The sequence below is a fragment of the Pholcus phalangioides genome, unplaced genomic scaffold (genome assembly GCF_987345545.1).
Source record: "Pholcus phalangioides strain wild (caught in Gottingen) unplaced genomic scaffold, Ppha-v1.0 ptg000018l_1, whole genome shotgun sequence".
NCBI lineage: Eukaryota > Metazoa > Arthropoda > Arachnida > Araneae > Pholcidae > Pholcus > Pholcus phalangioides.
Window position 1 is genome coordinate 10,346,063 of NW_028301611.1, and position 23,764 is coordinate 10,369,826.

A 23,764-nucleotide genomic window follows, 5' to 3' on the forward strand; every position below is an offset into this window, starting at 1 on the left:
ATTTTTTTTTTTCGATCTGATAATTTTTTTCATAGTTACTGACACATATAGGGAAAGAAAAGAATGAAGAGTCATTCCAAAAAAATCTATCTCAAATTGTACTGCTTATGCAGGGCCTTAAAGAGGCCGTATAAAGCCTCAAAAACCACATGTAAAATACATGTATTGAAGTAATATTACATTCCACATACACAACTACCTTCTTTGGGATTGAAACTATGGTAAGAAAAAAAAATTTGGGTTGCAAACTTCAAGGCAAAAAAAAAAAAGCAAACAAAAGATGTAGTGCATGTAATGCATGTTCGTATGCGCATTGGCTAAAATTGACAATTGTCGATAGAGCTTCAGCGGTGCACGCTATGAAATGTGTGAGTGAATGTGGTTAATACTTCCCCCCCCCGGCGGCCCAGATTTATACGGCCCATATCGGAAGCGTCTGCGAAATGAGTTTGGTTTGCGAGCCATTCATTGGCTAAAAATTCCCCCGGTTAAGTGGATTTGTACGACCAATCCTGGAAGTCCCAGCGAAACAAGTTTGGTTCATAATCAATTGATTAAGAACCTCCCTGACCCCCCACGATTGTAAGTGGATTTGTACGACCTATTACCTATATCGGAAGCTCCTGCGAAACAAATTCGGGACTCGACACATAGGATAAGAACCCCTGCTTTAGCCAGAACCCAGAAGAAAGCCTACTTCTTTTAAAAAGGAAATGGAACTTTACATGGGGAGGTTCAGTGGTTTGCACTATGCCGGTCAAAGCGTTAAAAGTTGGCAAAAAAGTTAGCTTGCAGTTAATTTAAAAACAAAATGATACCTACTCAGGTATTCCGATGATTGGAGGGATGTGGCATTCAAAATGAAATACTCTTGGACAACTGCTGCAGCAAAGGACACGGCCACCATCCTTACACACGGCACAAAAGTCCTCGTGCGTTTCTGTCCTGTTCGGTGATAACGCGTGGTGACTGGCCGAAGCTGCGACGGCGTCTACGTTTTCTGAGGCACGAGGACTTTCTCCCAGTTTTTCGGGTCCCTGAGGTTTTTCGATCGTTTCGGACGCGCGAGAGCTCTCTTCTTTGTCAGATGTGATGCTGCTGAGCGAAGAGGCCACCGCTGCTTCTGCCACGAGCGACGACACGGTCGTAGTTACCCCGATGTCCACACCGTTCCCAGTTTCTTGATCACAAGGATCATCCAACGTGGAACAGTCGATACCGAAAGCCGACGGCGAGGGCAGAGGCGAATCACCGTAAACGTCTAGGAAACTTTCTTCCGAATTTTTCTGTTCGTCTTGGTCGACGGCAGCTGAAGATGGCGATGGTGGGGCAGCAGCGGCACTGGCGGAAGTCGATTGGGACACCTCATCTGTCGTCACGGTACTAGTAATTCGCTGGAAAGACAAAAGGGAACAGAAAATGAATAAAAATAGCAAGAATAACGAACAAGGATGTCACAAACGAAGAAGCATGTCCGATATTTTGGAAAAATTAACCCCTTTACGATCACGGACGTAATATTGCGTGCCGGTGGAATAAATACAAAAATAAGTTTTCTGTATTTCCTTTCCTCTCTCTTCACAATCGCGAAGCTTTATAGTAACCATATCGATTAAAAAGTTGCTTTTTCTTTCCCCTCCTTCATTTCTATACTCCTGTGAATGATTTTTTTCCACACATATAATGCATCTTTCTACTATACACATGTAAGAACGAAAGAGAAGAGGGAGGGTGAAGAGAGAGACCAAAAAAACTCTCTTATTACCTTATCCATGTATTATAATTATATATTTTTACCGTATGCCTGTAAAGGCAGGACGGCAGAACATGTTGATATATATTTTTTCCTTCCCCCCCCCTTTTTTTCTAACGTACAGTTAGCTCAGGACGAGGTTACCAGATTTATCGCCGATTCGTCAAATAGAGATAATCTACATTTGTTGCCAAAAGATTGTACGTGTGAAGTGCTTAAACAAAGCAATCAAAAAGTATGTGGGTTGAGACCACATTTCCTCGAGAAGAATCTCCGGATATTGGTACTATATTCTAAATACGGGAACATCGCCAAAAATTATGCCAAAAATAAGCAACTATTGCCAAGTTGCTAACTATTGCTAAAAAATCGCTGAAAAATCCTCAATGAGAGGAAATGATGCACTACTGCCAATTGAAATGGATTAAAATTAATTCCATCAAATAAAAAATTTGCTTAGAAGGCCGCTCAAGTGATTTGAAAAATGTACCGCGGGCAGCTTAAGTGCTCTGGAACTTGGCCGCGAATCACTCAAGCGATCTATAAATAAACTGCGGGTCCTTTAAGTGATCTGGGAATGTGCCACGGGCCACTCAAGTGATACGGAACTGCACCACGGGTCATAATGTTCTGAAAATGTGCCATGAACCACCCAAGTGACCCGGGAACGTGCCGCGGCCACTCAAGGCACGTGGAACTGCAGAACGGGTCTCGAGTGATCCGAAAATGTGCCACTGTCCACACTTAAGGGCACTTGAACTTCACTCAAGTGATCTATTAATATACAGCGGGTCACCTAAATGATCCAAGGAATGTGCTACGGTTCGCTTTAGTGAACGTGGAACTGCACCGCCGGTGATTCAAGCGTTCTATAAGTGCGCCGTTTCGTTAATTTTCACAAAATTAGGTGTGAAGTCAACATCAGATGACTCCGAGGGCCACATTTGGCCAAATGTGGGTTGAGCATGTATGACCAACTTGTGAGGCGATAAATGGAAAAATTCTGGGTATAAAACATTCCCAGAGCATCTATACTGCATTTTTTCAGAAACTGCATTTGCTACTTGCACTTCTTCTTTTCAAAGTATAATTTCAGAGGCCAGTGGACTTTTTAACGGTAGTAAGATTGCTATTCTATTTACTTGTTCTTTGTTGTTTTCCGCTCTTTTCGTGCGTTTGTTTTTCCTCCTTATATTTCAGAATTTTTTCCGGAACGGTCACGCCCTCCGGGTTAATGACCTAGAATCGCGTAAGTGACAGGGCCTGGTCGTGAAAGGTTTGTTCTGTACACATAAACAGAGAGTGACATCGTCTTTAACCCCCTTCGCTAACAAGCTATTGGCAAGAAATTCGAATGATCTATATTTGACGAATCGGCGATAACCTTGTTCTAACCTAACTGCACGTTAGAAAAATGAAAAGATGGCGAAGGAAGAAAAAAGCAGCAAAAAAAGGAAGAAAAAAAAAAGAAAGGAAAATAGTATAATAGATAAGTACATTCGTTCAAACTGAGCACAACTCCGGTCTATCACCATAAGACAATTTACTACCGATTGAGTTGTGCCTGAAGTGTGGTTCCCTCCCCCGAATCCCGTGGGTCTCGGGAACCTCCTCTGGTCGAAGACCTCCTGGAGTCCAAAACCCCTGGGCGGGGCCACGAAAACCATTATACACAAAGTATACAAATAACTAATAAATACATAGTACACACAACTGCCTCAGGACATTTGGCCAGTCGTGGCCCAGCCTTAAGTCGCCTCGCGATCAGTTGCATAATTGGAACGGTTTTCTGGGAGCTGTCTCGCGACAGCTGACTGTATGGCGCAGCTCTTACCCTTCCATGAGTCAGCTTCTTAAAGTGTAGCCAATGGGTCTTTGGGAAGTTAGCCCTAATAGATAAGTACAAGTAAGAGAGAGGATAGAAATATGAGAGTAGGTATATGTACAAAATCAATTTCTCTTTCCCCCCCCCCCTCCCTACCTGTTCTCTTTCGTTCTGAAATGTGGGGGGGGGTGAAAATCACTAATAGTAGTATAGAAATAAACGGAAGGTAAAAAGAACAACTTCATATAGGGTTACAACAAAGCCTCGCGATGATCAGGCCTGAGAAAAGAAAACAGAGGGAACTTGTTTGTGAATTTACTCCACTGGCCCGAATGATTTTGACATTCTGAACACAAATATCGCTATGAAAAAGGTTTTATCGGCCCTTGTTCTTGAGATTATTACCCTGTTAACAGAGCAAGTGCTTTGCGGACGTTATTGTACGGTGGGAAAAGGTGGAAAGGACCATAGAACAACGTTACCAGGGAAAACTGTCAACCTCGACGCTGGCGGGCTAGTGTTGAACGGTTGCACGACACACCGAATTACGTAAGAAATGAATGTTTTTGTTTCGTACTCAGAAACGTTTGTGAAAATGTATTGTTGAGTGAAATAAGATCCACATACCAATGTAATGGGGTCTTCATCATGCGCAGATCTTTGCTCTGTTACTTCGAAGCTCCTGAAAAGCAAAACGAATGATTAATTCAATAATTTCATTATTATTATTATTATTATATTGACTTTGATTCTTTATTGAAGTATGCACCGTAAATTTCTGTACATAACCCACGACTTTTTTGTTTTGTTTGTTTTACGCGATATTTATTAACAGTGAAACCTCGATACAACAATATTCTACGGACCAAGAAAAAAATATCGTTGTTAGAGGAATTATCGTTACATCGCGAGGCAACATTATTATCATCACGCGCTATCAAATGCATGCTGCCGTTGGCATCTTTTCTAAATCGGCGTTGTCAGTACACCGAAAAAAATGCTCGTTTTGAGTATTCATTCGACACAAAAAAAAAATTTCAATTGATCATTTGGTCATTTTTGTCGCACCATTTTCTGCACACGAGGGCCGATTAGAGAGACCGGGGCCTACAAATTATTTTCTATTCCGAACAGCAGCGTTCGACACTTTTCCTTTTTTTTATACCTACCGAGAGGTCGGTGCGCTAACCTCTCGGTGTGGGACTCTCTGCGGTAACAATATTTTTCTATGGTTATGTTTCTGCTGTACTTCCGCGTCCGGAAAGTTTCTGGCAAGGACGAATCGGCTATCGAACTCTAGACACCTTTAAACATCCTTTAGCACGGTTCATATACTCATTTTCGTAACAAATATTTCCCTGACTTTCCAGTCGAGAATTTTCAAAAAATCTCAGGTAATTTTTTAATCAAAAATTTAATATAAATTAATTATATTAGTAGCAATATGTATAAGCATAAATGCGTACATGAAAAAAATGTAATAATCGACAATCTGCGATCATCACATATAATAATCTCAGATTATCGATTATTAAAATTTTCTGATACACGCATTTATGCTTTTCAAATACACCTGATGGGAAAAATGGCAATCAAAGAATGCAAGATTTCCCTTTTTCCGCAATATCACTCTGTCTGGAAACATTACCTTAAAAATTTCTCCAACGTCCTTGAGTTGTTATAGGATGATTGGGACGTATAATTTCAATACCCGCAAGATTCAAGCCTTCACTGTTGTTTCACTCTTGCCATAGTAAGTCAAAGATGTGGGTGGTTTCACTGCATCACAATTCTTTGCAAGTTGGCTTGTACTCCTATACTCGCGCTGGAACCGACAAGTTTAGCAATCTCTCTCGAGAGAGAGAGGTTTGTTAACAAAACTCCTCTGATTTTACATGCCTGGTATAGCCCTGAATAGAATCATATATTGTCTGCCCACGTTGCTCAAATTGAACGGTTTGCTGCAAAGCCGACACCACGCTTAATACGGGCAATTTTTGACTGCTTCAATCCGATCAGCCTACTGAAGATTCCGGTTTTTATCCGCCCATTCCATATTGCTTGACAATTGCTAAGGAACAGTATAATTTTTCGTCATATCTAATGACAGTCATCCTTCAAAGAAATGAAACTTGGCATACATTAATTAACATAAACGTTTAATAGGCATCCCGAAGTATCTTTATTATGGAACAAATTGCATTTTGCTTTTTTTTTCCATGGCAAAAAAAAAAAAAGATAAGCAAAATAGAAAAAAAATGTTCCTTACAGCAATTGTAAGCAGTTACGAGAAAAGTGCTCGTTCTACTGGAAATAAAGACAGATACGAGTTCGTCAGTATGAAGTGTGACGTCCTCGGACACTGATGCACATTTGGCATCTGCTGTGCATGCTGTTCAGTAAATTGTCGAGGAGAGCGTAAAGGATTTTATCCCATTCGTTCTTCAAGGCGGTTTTGAGTTCCTCCGTGGATCGAGGCGGACTACATCTCTGAGCAATACATGTGCCGAGTGCATGATAGTCGTGTTCCATTGGATTTAGGTCCGGCGAGTATGCAGGCCATGGCATACGCTCAATATCTTCATCATCCACTTCATCAGTTTATCACACGTAGCGAAATGCATTTTACGGGCTTCCGTGCATATATATATAAGCCAACATTATTCAATCACTGAAAAATGGTTCTCGCATTCACGCGAGTGCCAGGTAGTGTTAGCAAGTTCTGCGGATATCTAGCCAGAAGTGGAGTTTTCGTCACTAGACTGGCATATCTATCCTTTTGAGGTGTGGTGATCCTCTCACGGCTTCCAGCACGCTCACTGCAGACGTGCTACATAACCGTTCTCAAACCATACAGCCATACAGGAACTCAAAATCACCTTGAAGGACGAATGGGACAACACCTCCCTCAAGTTCTCCATAACAATTTAGTGAATAGCATGTGTGCACAGCAGATGCTAAATGTGCATCAGTGTTTGAGGACGTCACACTTCATACTGAAGAAGTCATATCTGTCTTTATTTCCAGCAGAACGAGCATTTTTCGTAACTGTTTACAATTGATGGAGGATGTATATTAACATGTGACAAGTTTCACTTCTCTGAAGGACGTCTATCATTCGGTATAACGAAAATTAACTGTTCCTTAGCATTTGTCAAGCAGTATAGATTCGAAGCATCCTACTTTTCTTTCTTTCAAACCGAGCACAACTCAGGTCTATCACCATTTATGGGCGATTTACTACCCAGTGATGGAGGTGTAACTGTGTGTACCTAACAGTCTGAGTGCATATGTAGTGTTGTGTTTGATTTTTCAGTGCTGGAAGCATCTTACTACTCATAGTTCTCAAATAAAATTATAAACATGCTTCATCCGGCGTTGCTCACCGAACTGAGCTTTCCTGATACTTTTTACACATGGGTTTCTGCAATGAGAGATGAGTGCAGAGATGTGTGGGAAGCGGGGTGTGTCCGGTCCTTCAATGTTCAATGTCTACAATGCAAAGTTACGTTAAGTTTTCGAAAACACTTCACTTTGTATACAGTTACTATAAGGTAAGCAATACGTTCTTCCGCACGGGACTTACGAAATCGAAATCCTTGTTCCTCCTAGGCAGTTTCTACGGTTTTCTTTGCATCCCATTGCGAGTTTTACAGACTATTAATATTTACGATCTTATCGGATCGCCACTAACGTCGGGGGGGGGGGGGATTTCCCCTTCATTATTTTTTGCCCTTAATCGAACGACAATAGCCACAATTTTTCAGGTCAGTTGTCAGAAATTTCTAGGTTTTAGCACAAAAATAGGGCATTTTTTCCCTGACTTTTTAGTAATGTTTTTCCCCCGACAATTGCAGGTTCTCCCTGTTTTCCCTGACTCGTATGAATCCCCACATACCCAGGTTGGCCCATGGTTAAGAAGACGGCCCCGCCGTAGTGCCATTGACGGGCATAATAGTGGGGGGAGGGAGGGGAGCTCCATGATAATGAGATCTCGTGCTAAGATTTTCGTAAGTAAATATGTGAACTGATAGGTAGACGGGAACCCCCCAAGAGCACCACTTTGCCCGAGTGCCCATTATGCTGTTGAGACGACCCTGGATAACAGCCAGGCAAATCGTCAGGTAAAATTCAATTCCTTATATTCACAAGTTCACGCGTGCTTGACATGCACAGTTGGATGACGCCCTCCTCCTCCTCTCCCCACAGCGCACACTTTGACAGCCGCTGCATTACGGACCATTTCGAGAAGCCGACAAGATTTCTAGTGTTGTTACAATAACAATGAACTTACTCGGAAGATGCGGAGCATAATGAAGGTGATGGCTGGGATCCAACGGGAGCACCGGCGAAAATTCCAGATGACGAGGTAGCCCCAGAAAGTATCGTCGAACTCTGGTTGACGTCGATGTTCTGAGAGGTTTGCTGCTGCTTGTTGTTCGAGATGACGAGCAAGTTTCTCAAAGCCGGTTCGGCTATCAGTACAGTCTCACCTGGAGCACTAGTAAGAACCGTCTGCGAAGTGACCACAGCAAGTTGCGGATTCGCATTAAGGACAATATTCAAGTACCCATCATCAGTCATGGGAACCAAACTGTTTTGAGCGATCGGAGAATAATTCAGTGGCGTGCGTGAAGCATTATTCTGAGGTGGTAACGAAACGGGAGTCGACTGAGTAAGAAGCGGCGATGACTGTCGGATACTCATCGTGCTTGCCGTTAACGACTGTTGGCTAGATTGAGGTGGTGCTGGCTGATGCAAAAGTCCTTGCAGCACTGTCCCTGCAAAGATAAACAAAAAATATTCTTGATTGTATGGGACATGACAGACCAGGGCCGGAACTGTGGAGGGGGTCCAGAGGGCAGAATTTTAAAGTTGTGGGGGCGGCAAAAATCCTAGTTACGGCCCTGTGACATACCAATGGATTCCCGAGGCCTTTTAAAGGGGGGGGTGCACGAGGGCTAGTCATGAGTGGATAGCATCGACCGTTCAATAATTACACACGTGATTCCTTGTGAAAAACGAACATGAAAAAGTGTTTTCAGTTTCTTGATGTTACCAATAATTAAAGAGTTATAGCATTAAAAATTGATGACGTCACTTTCAAGTCCTGTCGAATTCACCGAACGTGCACCAAACGTATAGCTTAGCGTTTTCAAGGTGATAGCAATGCTATGACCCTGAGCGTAAGCAAGAAAGCTAAAGCTGTGCAAACCAATTTTTTTCTCCTTCCCTTTCCCTTCAAAAGATTTCATTTAACAGTGAAGGAGAGAACATTTCCACATTTTGGAAAAGAGTGTTATTTTGGAAGAACAATTTTTCAAATAGATCTCGTTTGGCTAACACTTTGCGAATCTGGTCATAAATTTGCCAATATAGTGAGGGCGAAGGTAACACGTAATAACGAGGTTGACATCACTCTACACGAAGAGGAAAAAGCGCCAATCGTGAAAAAGAATAACTGAACTTGGCTTCTAACGGGATTGAATATCTCAGTCCATTTTCAATTAGAGGCAACCCGCTGCATGATGATACATATATCTTTTTTTTTTTTTTTTTGGGGATGCTTTTTGGTGCGTAACTGACCGTTACAAAACTGACACGTCACGAAATTTCAAAACGTTACACTGAAGTGCCAAAAGTCATGGGATACCTCTTAATATTGATGTACTTCGCCGGATAAAAGGAGGTCCCACACGATATTAAGAGGTATCCCATGATTTTTGGCACCTCGGTGTATAACGTCGTTAATATTCGTCCGATTTCTAATACGGAAAAAACACTTCTCTACATTACTTTTTCACAAAGAATCACGTATGTAATTATTGGGCAGTCGATAGTATCCAATCTGTACAGTAAGAGCTGTTTCATTCCTTGCCACCTTGGTTGACTGGGCGTGGTCTCGGAGCTACTGCTCGACGTCACTGCTCAAACACTTTTTTTAGCAGACATCATCAGCACACGAAACGTCTGAATTGAGTGGCTTTCTTTACATTATAGTTGCTTAAGTGAGTAATCTCTCGTTTATGGTGTGTTTAATGTCACTGATATGTGCGGGTGACATTTCTGTAATCTATCCGCTTAGAAATGAATTAAATCCAAGAAATAGTTGGTGAGTTGTAATAGCTTTTGATATTAGCATTCAAAATATCACTCTCGACAGAATTTTTTTTTTACTTTTCATGTGCTTAAGATATTTTAAGGGTTTTAGGGGTGTATTTGGGCTGTTAATTCCGAACAGCCCCAATACACCCCTTAATCTGGCATTGGTTTTGTCAGATTGGTTCTAGTATTTGAGTTGAAGTAAACATTAAATTTCAATAGAAACAACATAATCAGCGTACAGATGAAATTAAAACTGTGCGTTATCAATAAGCACAGTAAATCACTTGTTCATTTGCAAAGCTATTTCAGTGACTTTGAAGTCATTTCGGGGCACTGATTCCGAATCTGGCATTGGTTTTGTCAGAATGGCTCTAGCTTTTGAGATGAAGTGAAAATTAAACTTCAATAGTAATACATAAGCAGCGTACAAATTTAACTTTTTAAGAGTGTGCGTCATCCCAAAAACTTGAGCTAACTTGGTGAAATCAATGCCAGATTCGCAATCAGCGCCCCAAAATCTTCCTAAAGTCACTGAAATGTCTTTGAAAACAAAATCAGTGTTGAGCAGTGTAATAATAATAGCTTTCAACAATTTATTTTTTTGTATCGCTTCCCATGTTTTTATGTTGCAGTGTTGTATTGGTTGTAACGAAATCGCACGTCTCTTACACCTGATTCAAATAAAGCAAAATTTATAATGAAAAATTATTAGAAAATTTAAATGATAATTGAAATTATCAAATTTAATAATTAAATTAGAAAATTTAAATGATAATTGAAATTATCAAATTTAATAATTAAATTAGAAAATTTAAATGATAATTGAAATTATCAAATTTAATAATTAAATTAGAAAATTTAAATGATAATTGAAATTATGTTTCGAGTGGGCTTTGAATCAACCCAACGTACGTACTGTTCGCTAACGTACATGATTCAATTGAAATGGATCCTAGAAAAATATTCTCACAAGGAAAGCGTCCAAAGGTGTCATCCTCAAAAAACTATGAAATTTTTTTTAGTATTTTCATCTTACCCAAAAACATAAAAACAAAAAAGCGGCGGAATGCAATTATTAAAGACAAAAAATTATTAAAAATGGCAGCAGTTGGATACTCGTCGCGCTCATGGGCGGAGATACGGGGGGGGGGGGGCCCAGAGTCAAACGTGGAGTCGACTGATCTAATGTATATATATATAGATGAATTGACATATACATCATCGTGCCCCCCCCCCCAGACTTCCAAGTCAATCTGCGCCTATGGTCGCACTTCTTGGCGATATCTGTGAAAAAAACTTCTTTCCCCCTCTTTTCTAGAAACTACAGTAGAGCATCGATTATCCGAATACCGATCAATCGAAATATCTTTTCGGAAGAAAGCAATAGAAGATTACTCCACGATGATTATTCCACTAGACAGACAATATAATCTTCTTGTATTCCAGTGTGCGTGTGGCGAACTTTTTTGCCCTCGCACCGGGCAATTCCCACCAGGGTTGTTAAATTTGCTCGCCAGGTAAACACACATTCTTCCATCCCGGACTGGGTTTTCAGCCGAAAAAACCCGGGGTTTTTTTTTGGGGAAAATGGGTTTTTTCGAGGAAAATGAATGATTTTTTTTAGGAGCAAAAATGTGATAATAAATAATTTCTTGAAATCACAAACACACTTTTTTGTAATACTTAATGGTTCTGGTAACATCTGGTTTTATATTCGACGGATGAAGGCACTTTGGACTAGAAAAATTTGGAGAAAAAAAATTCAGGCACCATCCTGATGTCTCAGAACTTTCATTACCCAAATTCATTACTTTACTACAACCAATTTTCTTGCTAAAGTTCTACATGCAACTCAAGGTTCAGATACAATTACGCCCAAGTGGGTGTGTTCGTGTGTGAACAATTATTCCCTTATTGTATGGTCAATTCTATTAATCAAATACCTACTTTAACATGCACCAAAAATGTATATTTGGACAATAATTTTTGAGGTTTTTTGCCCAAAAAACTCGATTTTTTTTTTAGAAAAACCTACCCGGACGTTTTTTGTGAAAAAAAACCCGGGTATTTTACAACCCTGATTCCGAACCCTGATTGTCGAGGGAAATGCCCATAGTAGAAACAGTATCCAACTATTCTAGCACTTACAGTGAACTCTTCTAAGACAAAATTTATCGCCGTTGCAGCCCTGAAAGCATTAAGTTTCAGTGGAACCAAATGATGTGACGAATTTCAGATCTTTCAACGGAAATTTTACACGTCCCGTATTACACCTAAAAGTTGCAAGCAACGAACGAAATTATGCGTACTACTAGAGAGCACACTTCAACGTTTCCAAAACGATCGCGATTATGCAAATTAGACTGCAATCACGACTACTACAGCTCGTCTGACGCTACCTATCATTTCTGGAAAAAAAATTTGTCCACCACCTAAATATGTTAAGAAATAAACAAATAAATAAATAAATATATATATATATATTTATTTACCTTTCTAATTAAAATTCTCTCACCAAATTCAAATGAAAACCACGCCTACCATTGATAACTGTTGTACATATAACGTTTGTACAACGTTTGTTTTATAGCTGTACTTTAGCACGTTCTAGAATCACGCTGAATTTTACGAAATGTAGTTTCAGATGTTTGAAAAAAACTGCTATTGTGTTCAGTTTCTTCTAGAAAATATTTTAAGAAACTTAAAAAAAAAAAGGAAAAAAACAATGGTTTTTTTTTTTTTTTCATTCGGGAAAAATTACCAGATGGAACAATATATTCGGGAAAGGCTTGTCATAAAGCAGACGTCTTATTGCTGCAATCTCGTTGATTGTTTCTCAAGCTGAATCGCGATGTTGTTGCACATTAAGTCAGTTTTGTGCAGGAACTTTTAACACGTTTAACAAAATATAATACACAGTGGTATCATTGGTCATTCTTTTGAATAGAGCAAAACTGAGGTATACTGCCATTGAGCAATTTTGCTACCGTGCAAAACCCTTTCAGAGGTAAGTGAGTTGTGCCAAAAGTGAGTGTATGTGTATACTAGGGTTAGGGGCCGTTCAAGTATTACGTCATCATCGGTGGGGGGGGGGGAGGGGGAGGAGGGGGTTTCCGATTTGCTGACTTTTGTTGACAAGGGGGGAGGGTGGTTTGGATAATGCTTACGTCATCAGCCACCCTTTATGAAAATATGAGTTAGGATTTAGAGGGGCAGAGCTGATGACGAAATTTTGCTAACGAGGGGGAGGAGGGGGGTCAAAGATGGCTAAAAATTTGCTTACGTAATACTTGAACGGATCCTTACGAGAGTCGGAACAAAGTCGTAGCGCGGGACGGGGATGACGACGACGACATGGAGGTCCGGTTCCTCCGAAATGTGAGAAAATGACCGAAAAAGATGGCCATCTATTGTTCAAACACTTTGGTCCGCTCCCGAACGAAACTTCTGGCTACGGACCTGATTCGGAAACTGAGAAAGGAGGACGCCTGCACGCATACCCTTGATGACGTTATTTTCTCAAATTCTCGCAACAGATGGCGCTACTTTCCTTCCTAAAAAGGAAACCCATACCAAAATTTTACTTATCCCAATTTCCACAACAGATTGCGTTGGTATTTCGATTAATAATATCGGCCACCATAGGCGGAGATGACTCGGAAGTCTGGGGGGGGGGGGGCAGGTCACGATGATTATGTCAATTCATGCACAACACATACATTAGATGTGCCCACTCCCTTTTTGACGCTGGGGGGCATCCCCGTATCTCCACCCATGTCGGCCACTACAATAATTATTCCCAATTCTAAAAGAAAACTGCTTAAAAAAGCAAAAACACAGAAAAAATTCTGCTAATTTCGACGGCTATTGGTGAATTGCGTGAATCAAAACACCACAAAAACACTCATATCAATGAAGAAATATGCTTCGAAGTGAAAAAAAATTTCCCCAGAAAAAATAAAAATAATTCTAGAAACTTGAAAAGGAGGAAGAAATAGGCGAATTTTCAGAAACGTGGGAGGACGCTGGAAATGACATCAAAAAGGAGGACGGTCGTTAACCCTAATTAGGCATCTGTATATTTAAGGGGTCATTCAAGTATTACGTCATCATCGATGGGGAAAAGGGGGGTTCCGATTTGCTGACTTTTGATGACAAGGGGAGAGGGGGGGGGGTGTTTGGATAATGCTTACGTCATCGACCACTCTTTATGAAAATATGAGTTAGGATTCAGAGGGGCAGAGCTGATGACTAAATTTTGCTGACAAGAGGGGGGAGGGGGTCAAAAATGGCTAAAAATTTGCTTGCGTAATACTTGATCGGCCCCTAAGCTATTTACAGTGGCTATAGTTAACCCTAGTCCATACCTGATACCCACTGAGCTATAAGCGTTTACTTACAGCTCAGATACTCATCTACCTGCGCACCTAGTATTGTGCTTGCAGTTAGTGCTGCCATCTTTATTTCGAATGTCGAATAAAGTGCATTGCTTGAATATCTGAATAGTTGGACGTAAAATTTCCGTGGTTTTTTACTCAGAACACTGAGCTTTAGGCAGCGCCAGAGCAACAGGAAGGGACAAAGCAAGGCAACTACAGAACTTGATGGAGCGCAATTTTTGGGACAAAAATAAATGATTTTTAAAAAAAATCTAAAACATAATACAAAAAAGATTGTTATATAGCTTTGGACTTTTATTACAGTGACGGGGAGTTCCGGCAAAACCGTCTGTCCCTCTTGACAACACTCTACCCTGTGTTAAGCATGATGAAAATGCATTAAACACGAATTTACAAGATCTTAATGAGTACGTGCTATTCAGAGTTACCCTTCAGAAACATAGTAAGAGGATGAATCATCTAAGAACCAAGAAATGGCCAATGAGAATGCAAAAGTTTTTGATACAAAAAAGAAAACAAAGAACAAGAATTAAGGGGCCATTCAAGTATTATGTAAGCAGATTTTCAGCCATTTTTTACCCCCCTCCCGTCAGCAGCTTAGAATATTTCATATCTTCAAAAAGGGGTGGTTGATGACGTAAGCAACCTTCAAAACCCCCCCCCCGTCATCAAAAGTCAGCAAATCCGAAACCCCCCTCCCCCCCCCCGATGCTGACGTAATACTTGAATGACCCCTAATTGCAAGTGCACTACAGTAGAACCTCTCGATGACGGACACCCATGGGACCATAATGAGAGGGAGTAATGTACATACCATCCCAGCAATGCACGAGGGAGTGCGAAAAACAAGAAAAGGTACAAACGTTTCATTCTCTCCAAAAACATGTTTTGGACAGCCGCTCCTGTTCACCAAATCCGGATTTTCGCAATGTGAAATTGTCACGATCGGCAACCGCCGACGACAACCACACGACCGCATAGTGGCTAGATGGCAAAAATATGAATATTTTAGCTGGAGTTTTTACAGATCCCATTTTTTCTCAACGATCTTCGAAAAATGTACGTAATTTAAACGAGTAAACCAATTCCCTTTTCGATGCATGCAGTCTTTGAACGCAGGTTGGCAGCCGCGAAATTACCGTTATTTTCAGTATATAACCTGCAGGAGAAAAAACGGTCTCCGAAATCGGAAAATTCGGCATGTTCATTCAGGGACTTTGATAGCCCGCCGGTTAACCAATAACAGTATAGGACTTTATACTTCAAGGTAGTAGAACTACTTTCCAAGGTCACGAGATAACGCTATTGTGATAGATGGTGGGAAGTTTCTCCCTCCGTATCTCAGAAAGAACGCGTCCCGTGGACATAATTTTCATGCTTCTTTTTCATAAATTCCGGACATTTGACGCACTACAGTACATTAGCGGTACCTCCGCGAACCACAAACAAGAATTGGCGCAAATGCGCCAGCGATTCGGCACACCATGTAGCAAGAGAACCGTTTCGGCGCAGTCTGGCGCAGCTCTTGCACACCTGCATCTTTAAAAACATCAAACAAGTGTGCACACTGTATGATGTCTGATATCATCCCATGTCAAGTCAGTGTAGATCTATATATATAAAATTGATTTTCTGTGTGTGTGTGTGTGTGTATGTTCTCTATACAAATCTGCAATTTTAGATCGATCGTCGCCAAATTTTGCATATATACCAAATGGGACCCGACTTGAACGATAGGCTACTTTAAAATTTCGTCAGCCCAGGGCAAATGCCCCAAATGGGCAAAAAACTGTCCAGCAACAATGGTTTTTGGGCCTCAACAATCACTTTCGGAACGTTTACTTTGGTTACCGTGGTTCCCTAGCAATGCGTTTCAGACGTGTATATGCCTTTACAACGGTTTGTCACTTCTTTAATCCTGTTAGTATATGTATAACAGTTTTGCTTTACAACGGTTTGCCACATTTTCAATATACTCTCAGTAATGAGGCTTTTTGAATAGACGTCATAATAATCATCAGCATCGCTTTGAGGATCAGGAAAAGGGTGATCCTCATAGAAATCAGTGTTAAAATTGCCGATTTTACTGTAGAAATGCTGCAATTTAGTGGGGTTTTCTGTCACATCAATAATTTAAAAAATTGTATTGAGTTCTCGATTGTTTGAATACTGAAGTTCGCTTAGAGATATACGAAGCCCAGGAGATTAAATATGAAGTAATTAGCCGGACCTATACTTTTGAGTTGGATATTCATGCAATATCATTGATTTCATTTATATCTTCTCAAGTATGAAAATTAATGTCTCCATATTGTCTCTTTTGATATTTATTTGCATAAATTCATGTGGGTTAGGATATTTTAAAATTAGTTATGAGCCCGTGAAAAGTGCATCGAAAAAATTCCACAGCTTTAACTAAGGATTTTTGGAAGCTGGAACATACAGATGGATAACTTGAAGTTCAGGGGGGAGGGGGATCGAAATACCTAGCGCCCCTTAAACAAAGAAAAATATATATTCATTTCTACGTTTCTGTGTAAATCTAGATTTGTTTATTTCATGAATCGCGCAGGTCGCCATATTGGTTAACTTGGACACGGTTTGTATGTCCCTCAAGAAAAAGAGAGGGAGATATCACGTGATCCAAAAAAGCCTCATTGAAAAATACCCGGGAAGCGCCGGGTATTATAGCTAGTACCCTATATGCATCTAAACTTTCTAGTGTGCAGAATCAGCAGATGATGTTGCATGAACTAAAAATTGTGTAAAAGACCATCACGCCCATGAGAGAGTAAAAAAAAAGTTTGCGGTTTTTTTTGTCATGTCAGTTAGTGTAGTGCAAGCATTGTTTTTCTTGCCTGTTATTTAATTTGTATGAAATGTTATGCTTCCATTATTAAATGTTGTTTGTGAATAAAATACCTTTTCATCTTTGCCATTTTGTGTCATGCTACAACATGGATGGTCACACACACACAAATTGAATATAGAAATGTTCATGTACGGTTGCATGTCTAGAAAAAAATAGCATCAAATTGCAATTAAGACTTACTGATGTCAATCTGTTATTTAGTGGCTGTATCGACAAGTTTCAAATAGATACCATGAATCAGTGATGTTCAAACGTTAAAAACTTTTTTTTATGATTATCAGAAAAATTAATACGCTCAAGGTTATTTAAAACTAACTTAACATCCAGTAGGTCTGGTTAATAATGGCAGCGCACACTGATTAAAAAATTCAGATTAGTCCTTCTCTTCAATGATTTTTTGTTTTGTTTTCAGACTACCATGATTTCCACTCCCCAGAAATGAATATAACCCTCATTAAATAACAAATATTTAATAATTTTAGATAAAATTTAATTAATTTCACGATTTTGTTAAAAAAAATAGTAACAGCATGAAACTGTAGATTTAGCAGAAAGAAGTATGGCACCAGACCTACTGAATATCTCTATATATTCTAAGTTATATTTAAATTAATAGTGAATACAGAAAAATGACAAAAGAGAAACTTGACATTTAATAGCGAAAACCTTTAATTTTCATCCAATTTTTTGGATACAGAATACATCACAAAGCAATGTGAATACTTTTTTTATATTGCATCTCAGACATCTGCATAGATAGGATAATACTCATGACAATTAAAAAAAAAAAAATACAAAACTTCGTTTAGGTGTACACAAATTATATCAACTATATTCCTTTTTTTCAGTCCTTCAAATAACAGGAAAAAGAAAAAAAAAGCATATGCTCACACAAATTTCTGCTAAATCTACAGAAACATTCCTAAGAATAAACAAAACTGAGGGAGTAAAAAATAATTATTACTGGCTTAGCTTATAAAGTGGGAACAAAAAATTGGTGGGTAAATGAAAATCATAAAGGCACTGGAGTTTGAATAGATAACAATTCTAATGATGGAAGAGGTGATTTTGGAAGTTAGGGTTGGAAGGAGAGAAACAGAACAAATCAGATATATGGCATAACAAAAAAAAGGAAGAAATAGAAATTCTCAGAGGTTACCAAACAAAAACTCAAAAATTCTACGTTTTTAAAAATAGTTGAATTAAAATTAAAAATGGCACCCAATGGAATGTGGAGTATGAATTAGACATTTATGTCACCACAAAATGTGTTACCATTTCAACATTTTTTTTTTGTAACATGTGTATTGAAGTTCTATCTTCTGTTTTGAAGTTGCCTTGACTGTTGTGGGACACGAGGACTGTGATCTACAGTTAAGAAAATAACATTCCTTATTTACTATAAACGTTATCTCAGTGAATATTTATTGTTGGCATAAAGTGTATGCAGTTAGAGCAAGTTCGTTTGAGGTAATTAAGTTTGTCAAAAGAAATCTGGCGATTCGGAAATCTTCAAAGAAGCTATTTATGCAGAAAAATCATTAAGAAATTAATCTTGAGTGTGTGTGGATAGCAAAGGTTTCATCCACAATATACATATTGCATTACTTTACTCTTGCGAGAGCGATAATCATCATTCCTATTGATTTGAGGGGATGAAATCATTGCAATATTTTTATCCTAGAATATTTATAATGCCATATCAATTGTGATTACCAAATAGAATTCTCTTAAGACTAGAATTCGTTGAAAATCAAATGCTACTTTGACAAAGCTCAGAATATTCCAACTATCTCAATATTTGAAATTTTATATGCATAAGTTGCAACGCCTTGCCATAAAGTTTATCTTCCTTATAAATCCTAAAATTTTCTGAAGCCATCCAGAGTTCGTACAACGAACTAACATTATGTAAATTTACTTTAAAAATGTAGTGGAAATTTCTTTTTTGCATAATCAAATGACAGCAGAGTGTTACTATTACGAAAACAAAGACAGTATTTGATCATTTATAAGAAAAACTTCAGGGTATTACTCTGCATATTATGCATATGCACCACAGTGAACAGAATGGTGAAAATCAGGAAACAACTTTTTTGCATAGTTAATGAATGTTATATCATATCATTATCAAATGATCACTGAGTAATAGTAAATTTCCATTTTCTTAACATACACACACATACAATTATGACCACCCACATACTGGAGCAGGGCCCCTAGGTTGGGCTCTTTTGCGAGGCCTCGGTCAGACTCCATGGGCCCTTCTATAGTTAATTTATAGCATGAAAAAGAAAAAAATGATGAGAACTGTCCTGAGCCCAGTCAGCCCTGCCCTTGTGGGGTGCCATGCATACAATAACACTAGCTAATATTCAATGTGTTTGTTTTTAGGTACACACATTTTTCATTCTCGAATTGATGCCATCCTCAAAATTTTAAATAGACACACCATTTTTTTCATCTACCACTCATAAGAATTATAAATTCATAAAACATTAAAAGATATTGCTATAGTCTAATGCAAAGTAAAACAATAATAAAAGATGAAATTATAAAAGCCAGTGTCCGACAAAAGATGAACAAAAAAAAAACATGATCTGTATATTATGCCTTGCTTCTGGAGTAGCGAATGTCAAAAAAAAGTAGGGAAAATGCCTGTTCCCGTAAAGTTCTGTTTCAACAGACTGCTGATTAACTGGATGTCAATCAATCACCGATCACCTACCTATTCACGATAAAAATAAATCTTAACTGCCACACAGAAATGAAAGAATTTTTTTTTAAAAAAACTTATTACATTGCTCATTATATTTACCCTTTCTCTCTCTCTTCCCAGTTAAATTTTAAAATAAACCACTGTATCACTGAAATGAAATATTGTGTGTAATGAAAAACTTGATTGATACTTGAATTACACGTGCCCCCAACACACACATATTTATACAGGCTCTTAACCGTTGGTGCACAATCTCCAACAAGAAAAGCAATTCTAAACATATTCCATTCTTATAAAGATCATATAGAGTAATTAAGAAAGTTTGTGCACCTGTGTCCTTAACAGTAGAACCTCTGCCTTGAAAAACTCCATATATAAATTCCCTGCATTAACTATATCAAACCAACGCATTTACATCAGTCTCCAAAAATTTCCCCGCACAAAAACTTTCAATCTTTAAAATCAAGCAATGAAAATGGCAAGACTTGACAAAGAAAAACAAATATGTAGATGCCAGCCAGATTTCTTAGGAACCAAGCATGGTTTTTGCTCAAATAAAACAGCCCTACATAAGGTTTCAATGATTTTCTTTTCCTGAACGTAATATAACTCTCCTATGTTAAAAGATGTACTATAATGAAATCAGAAAATTGTGTTACCCTTGGGGGGAGGGGGGGGGGAAAACTAAAATTCAGCAATCACACATAAGAAATTTCATGCGCCAATACCAATTTTCTAGTCACGATGGCGACTTGGGATTTGTTGAGCCCTGGAAATTACCATCTTGAAATTGGCAGTAATAACAAAAAAAATTAATAAAAACAAAAATGCTTTCCCCCTTTGCAGAAAACTGAGAAATAAAACCAACACTGAAATACTACCCCACATGTAGACATTCATACGTACATGATACTGATAAAATAGGAGGCAATACAAAGTGGATAAGAGGAAAATTCAATGATATTGAATAAAGTGATAGAGGTGACACAGATTAAGGTAAAGAATAGTGATGCCATTTGGTTACATAAAAGAAATCAGAGCCATGTGACACTAGCCATAACTACTTTAGGCTTGTATTTGCAACTAAACTAGTGGGTGGTTTCCAGTAAGCAAGATATCCTTGGAGTTAAAATCCTCCTTAATGACCAATTAAAGAGAAAAATGGAAATACATTCGAGGCTCGATATAACAACACCCTTCATCCAATCAAAAACGAACGTTATATTAACCCATTAAAGACGACTTGATTTTTTGAAGAAAGAAAACACTGAGTGGGAACCATTCCCACCATTTATTGGCAAATAAAAAAATTAAAATTTTGAATGGCAAATTTTCTTACCAACCGGCGTTAATGGGTTAAGAGAGTGCTATGTCGAAACTAAAACATATATGATAGTTGTTATGTGAAAACATTTAGGACTTATCCTACTGGCCGTTATAACGGAATGATCGCTATAACATGGGGTCATGTATAGCGGCATTGACTGTACAAGGGATCCTAGGTCGCCATATTAAATAGTGACAAATCATAGGCGATGCTCTGTGAGATCACACTTTGCAGTGTGGCATTTTTTGCCTTGCTGAAGATTGTAACCTGGCAACAGATCATCTAAGATTTTAATATTTTTTGTGACTCACGATATATGATGAATGTCGATGTATAACACACACATGCTCATGTAAATAAATGTTTGTTTTAAAAGTAACTTGCGTCTCCTCATTTCAGTCGCCTTTAAGGCTATTAGTGTTTGAAAAGCATGAATCATACTGATATTTTGACACCTAGTAATTTTAACTCATAGAAATAGTATGCGAAATTTGAATGTTTCCAGTTTAAAGAGACTTAAGACAATGACAATCTCTTATATGCACTTTTCAGATGTTTCTGCAGAAGTTTTTTTTTTTCGATTTTGTTGTGTTGCTTAATATACGTGTGTATTTTCCAATAATAAATTAATTTCTTAATTACTTTTCAAGTTCAGAATTTTTATAATACGTAACTAATGGATATTTAATGTGATTAACAGCAAAAAAATTAAATTTTGTAGCAAATACAATATGTTAAGCATAAGGATGTGGGAAGGTAAATCAAAATGCACTGAGATTGTAGGACGGAAAAGAAGTCAAAAACCACTGGTCTAAAATAAACCATTTAACAATAACCAGAAACCAGAGAAAAAACACAGGTATGAAAACATAAAAAAAGTAATACAATTGTGCAATCTTGAGAAGTTCAATAATGAGGTTTATGCAATGCAGAAAGAAAACAAAATCCCATCAGTGGACACCAAATTTTTGATGAAGCTGAAGATTTATTTTGCTACATAACATACTGCCTTCAGTGCACACAGACAATATACCTTTAAAAAACTGTTAACTATTGTTTTTTTAACTTCGGGTAGAATCAAGAAAAGAGGTTCTACTGTATCTATATTTTCTAATCTGAACATATCCGTGCATTTTCACGACCTTTTCAGTGTCTCAAATATTAAACATTTTAATTGCGCAAAATACTCATGTAAAAATTAAATTATCTTTAAAAAAATATTTTCAGATTGATCTCCCCCCCCCCCCCCATTTATTTCAAAAACATTAAAATAAACGCAAGTAATATCTTAATTCCAACACCAAACGAATTGCAGGAAAGAAAATTGAAATTTCTGCAACAATTTTGATTCAAACATTGAATCTATTTGTGAGTTACTATGAAAAACATTGTTAGTAATACAAACTGCAGCCAAAGTAGCACTAAAATTTGAATGAAAAAAAAATAGGATAAGGAAACTTAAGATACTTAATAGAGTAGTAATTAATATTTTAAAATTTACTATTTTAATATACAAGGTAATTTAAAATAAATGATGCAAAAAGAAAAAATTCCTGCGACTACTGTAAATTACCATATTTTGACATGTATAAGGAAACCCCCCCCCCCCCCGATTTTTTGGGCTTAAAATTCAGAAAAATTTTCATCAAAGATATTACTTTAAGATATAAAAAAAAATATTTTTTATTCATCCTCAAAAACCATTAAATTCATCACTCATCTTATGCATCATAGTCAGCTATATCAACTAGTTCATTATTATCATTAGTCATTCTTGTCGTAAATTGCAAAAGATTGAGTTTATTTAATATCAATAAATACAAATACAAGGCCACAACAAGCGAAATGCTTAATGAGGTGGCTGAGAAAAAGATGCCCATAACAAGTATGGATGTCATATTACTAAAATACAGCAACCCAATTAAAAATGCAATCACAAAAATTATAAACAATATATATACATGATAAAATATTATACAATGCCCATAAAATATATTTATGGTTGTCTTATTGTAAGTATGGATATTTTCTCAATTTATCTCAACATGTGGGGGAAAAAAGGTTCTTTTATCTATTATATTAATATAATTATTATTTAATTTCTTTTTAAACGCATCGTGTTAGAATTCACTACCTCCAGGGGTAAGCTATTCCATTTATTAACACAACCCTATTCGAGAAAAATTCCCTGGGACACCATAACTTATAATGGTCCCTTGCCAAATGATACTGGCCTCTCCTTGTAAAAGCAGTTGATTGACGGCGAAATTACTGAAAACTCTTGGTAGAAGATATGTACAGATATTAGTTTTATTTTTTTAAAAATTGGGATGGACCATGTTGCAGTAAGCTCAGATGTGAACACATTGTTTATACTGGTTATGTTACAATTCAAACGATTCATATTTATAGGAAAAAAAAAAACAGGCCACGTTTTTTGTGAGGGGAAACATGCTGTGAGAAAGCAAATTAAAGAAATTTCAGTGCCTGGAATTATATGGAACTTTGAACTTCCAAGACTATAAACTGTGCCATTTTCTACTCTTATAGGTGCACGAAAACTTATAAAAATTCATAAACTATACTAGCACTTTGCTATACAGACTTGAGTGTATCATCTACTCTTATAGGCATGAAACGTATTAAAATTCATAAACTAAAACAACTAGAAAGTTTTAATGTATTATATTTCAAATGGGGAAAAAAAACCAATATATAAGATTTAAAAAAACAAATGACTACATAAATTCTCAAAAAGCAAAT

At 37.8% G+C, this 23,764-nt stretch overlaps 1 protein-coding gene across 3 annotated transcripts in view; it reads right to left on the minus strand.

The window, feature by feature from the left end:
* bon (tripartite motif-containing protein bonus) overlaps positions 1-23,764 on the minus strand; it is a 102,873-nt gene that overhangs the window by 13,577 nt on the left and 65,532 nt on the right. For all 3 annotated transcript variants that reach the window (XM_089247948.1, XM_089247950.1, XM_089247949.1), the window contains 3 exons: positions 7,873-8,359; positions 4,206-4,260; positions 823-1,394 (listed from right to left, as the gene is read on the minus strand). In XM_089247948.1, coding sequence (XP_089104074.1) covers positions 823-1,394; positions 4,206-4,260; positions 7,873-8,359 — 1,114 coding nt within the window. The remainder of the gene's footprint in view (positions 1-822; positions 1,395-4,205; positions 4,261-7,872; positions 8,360-23,764) is intronic.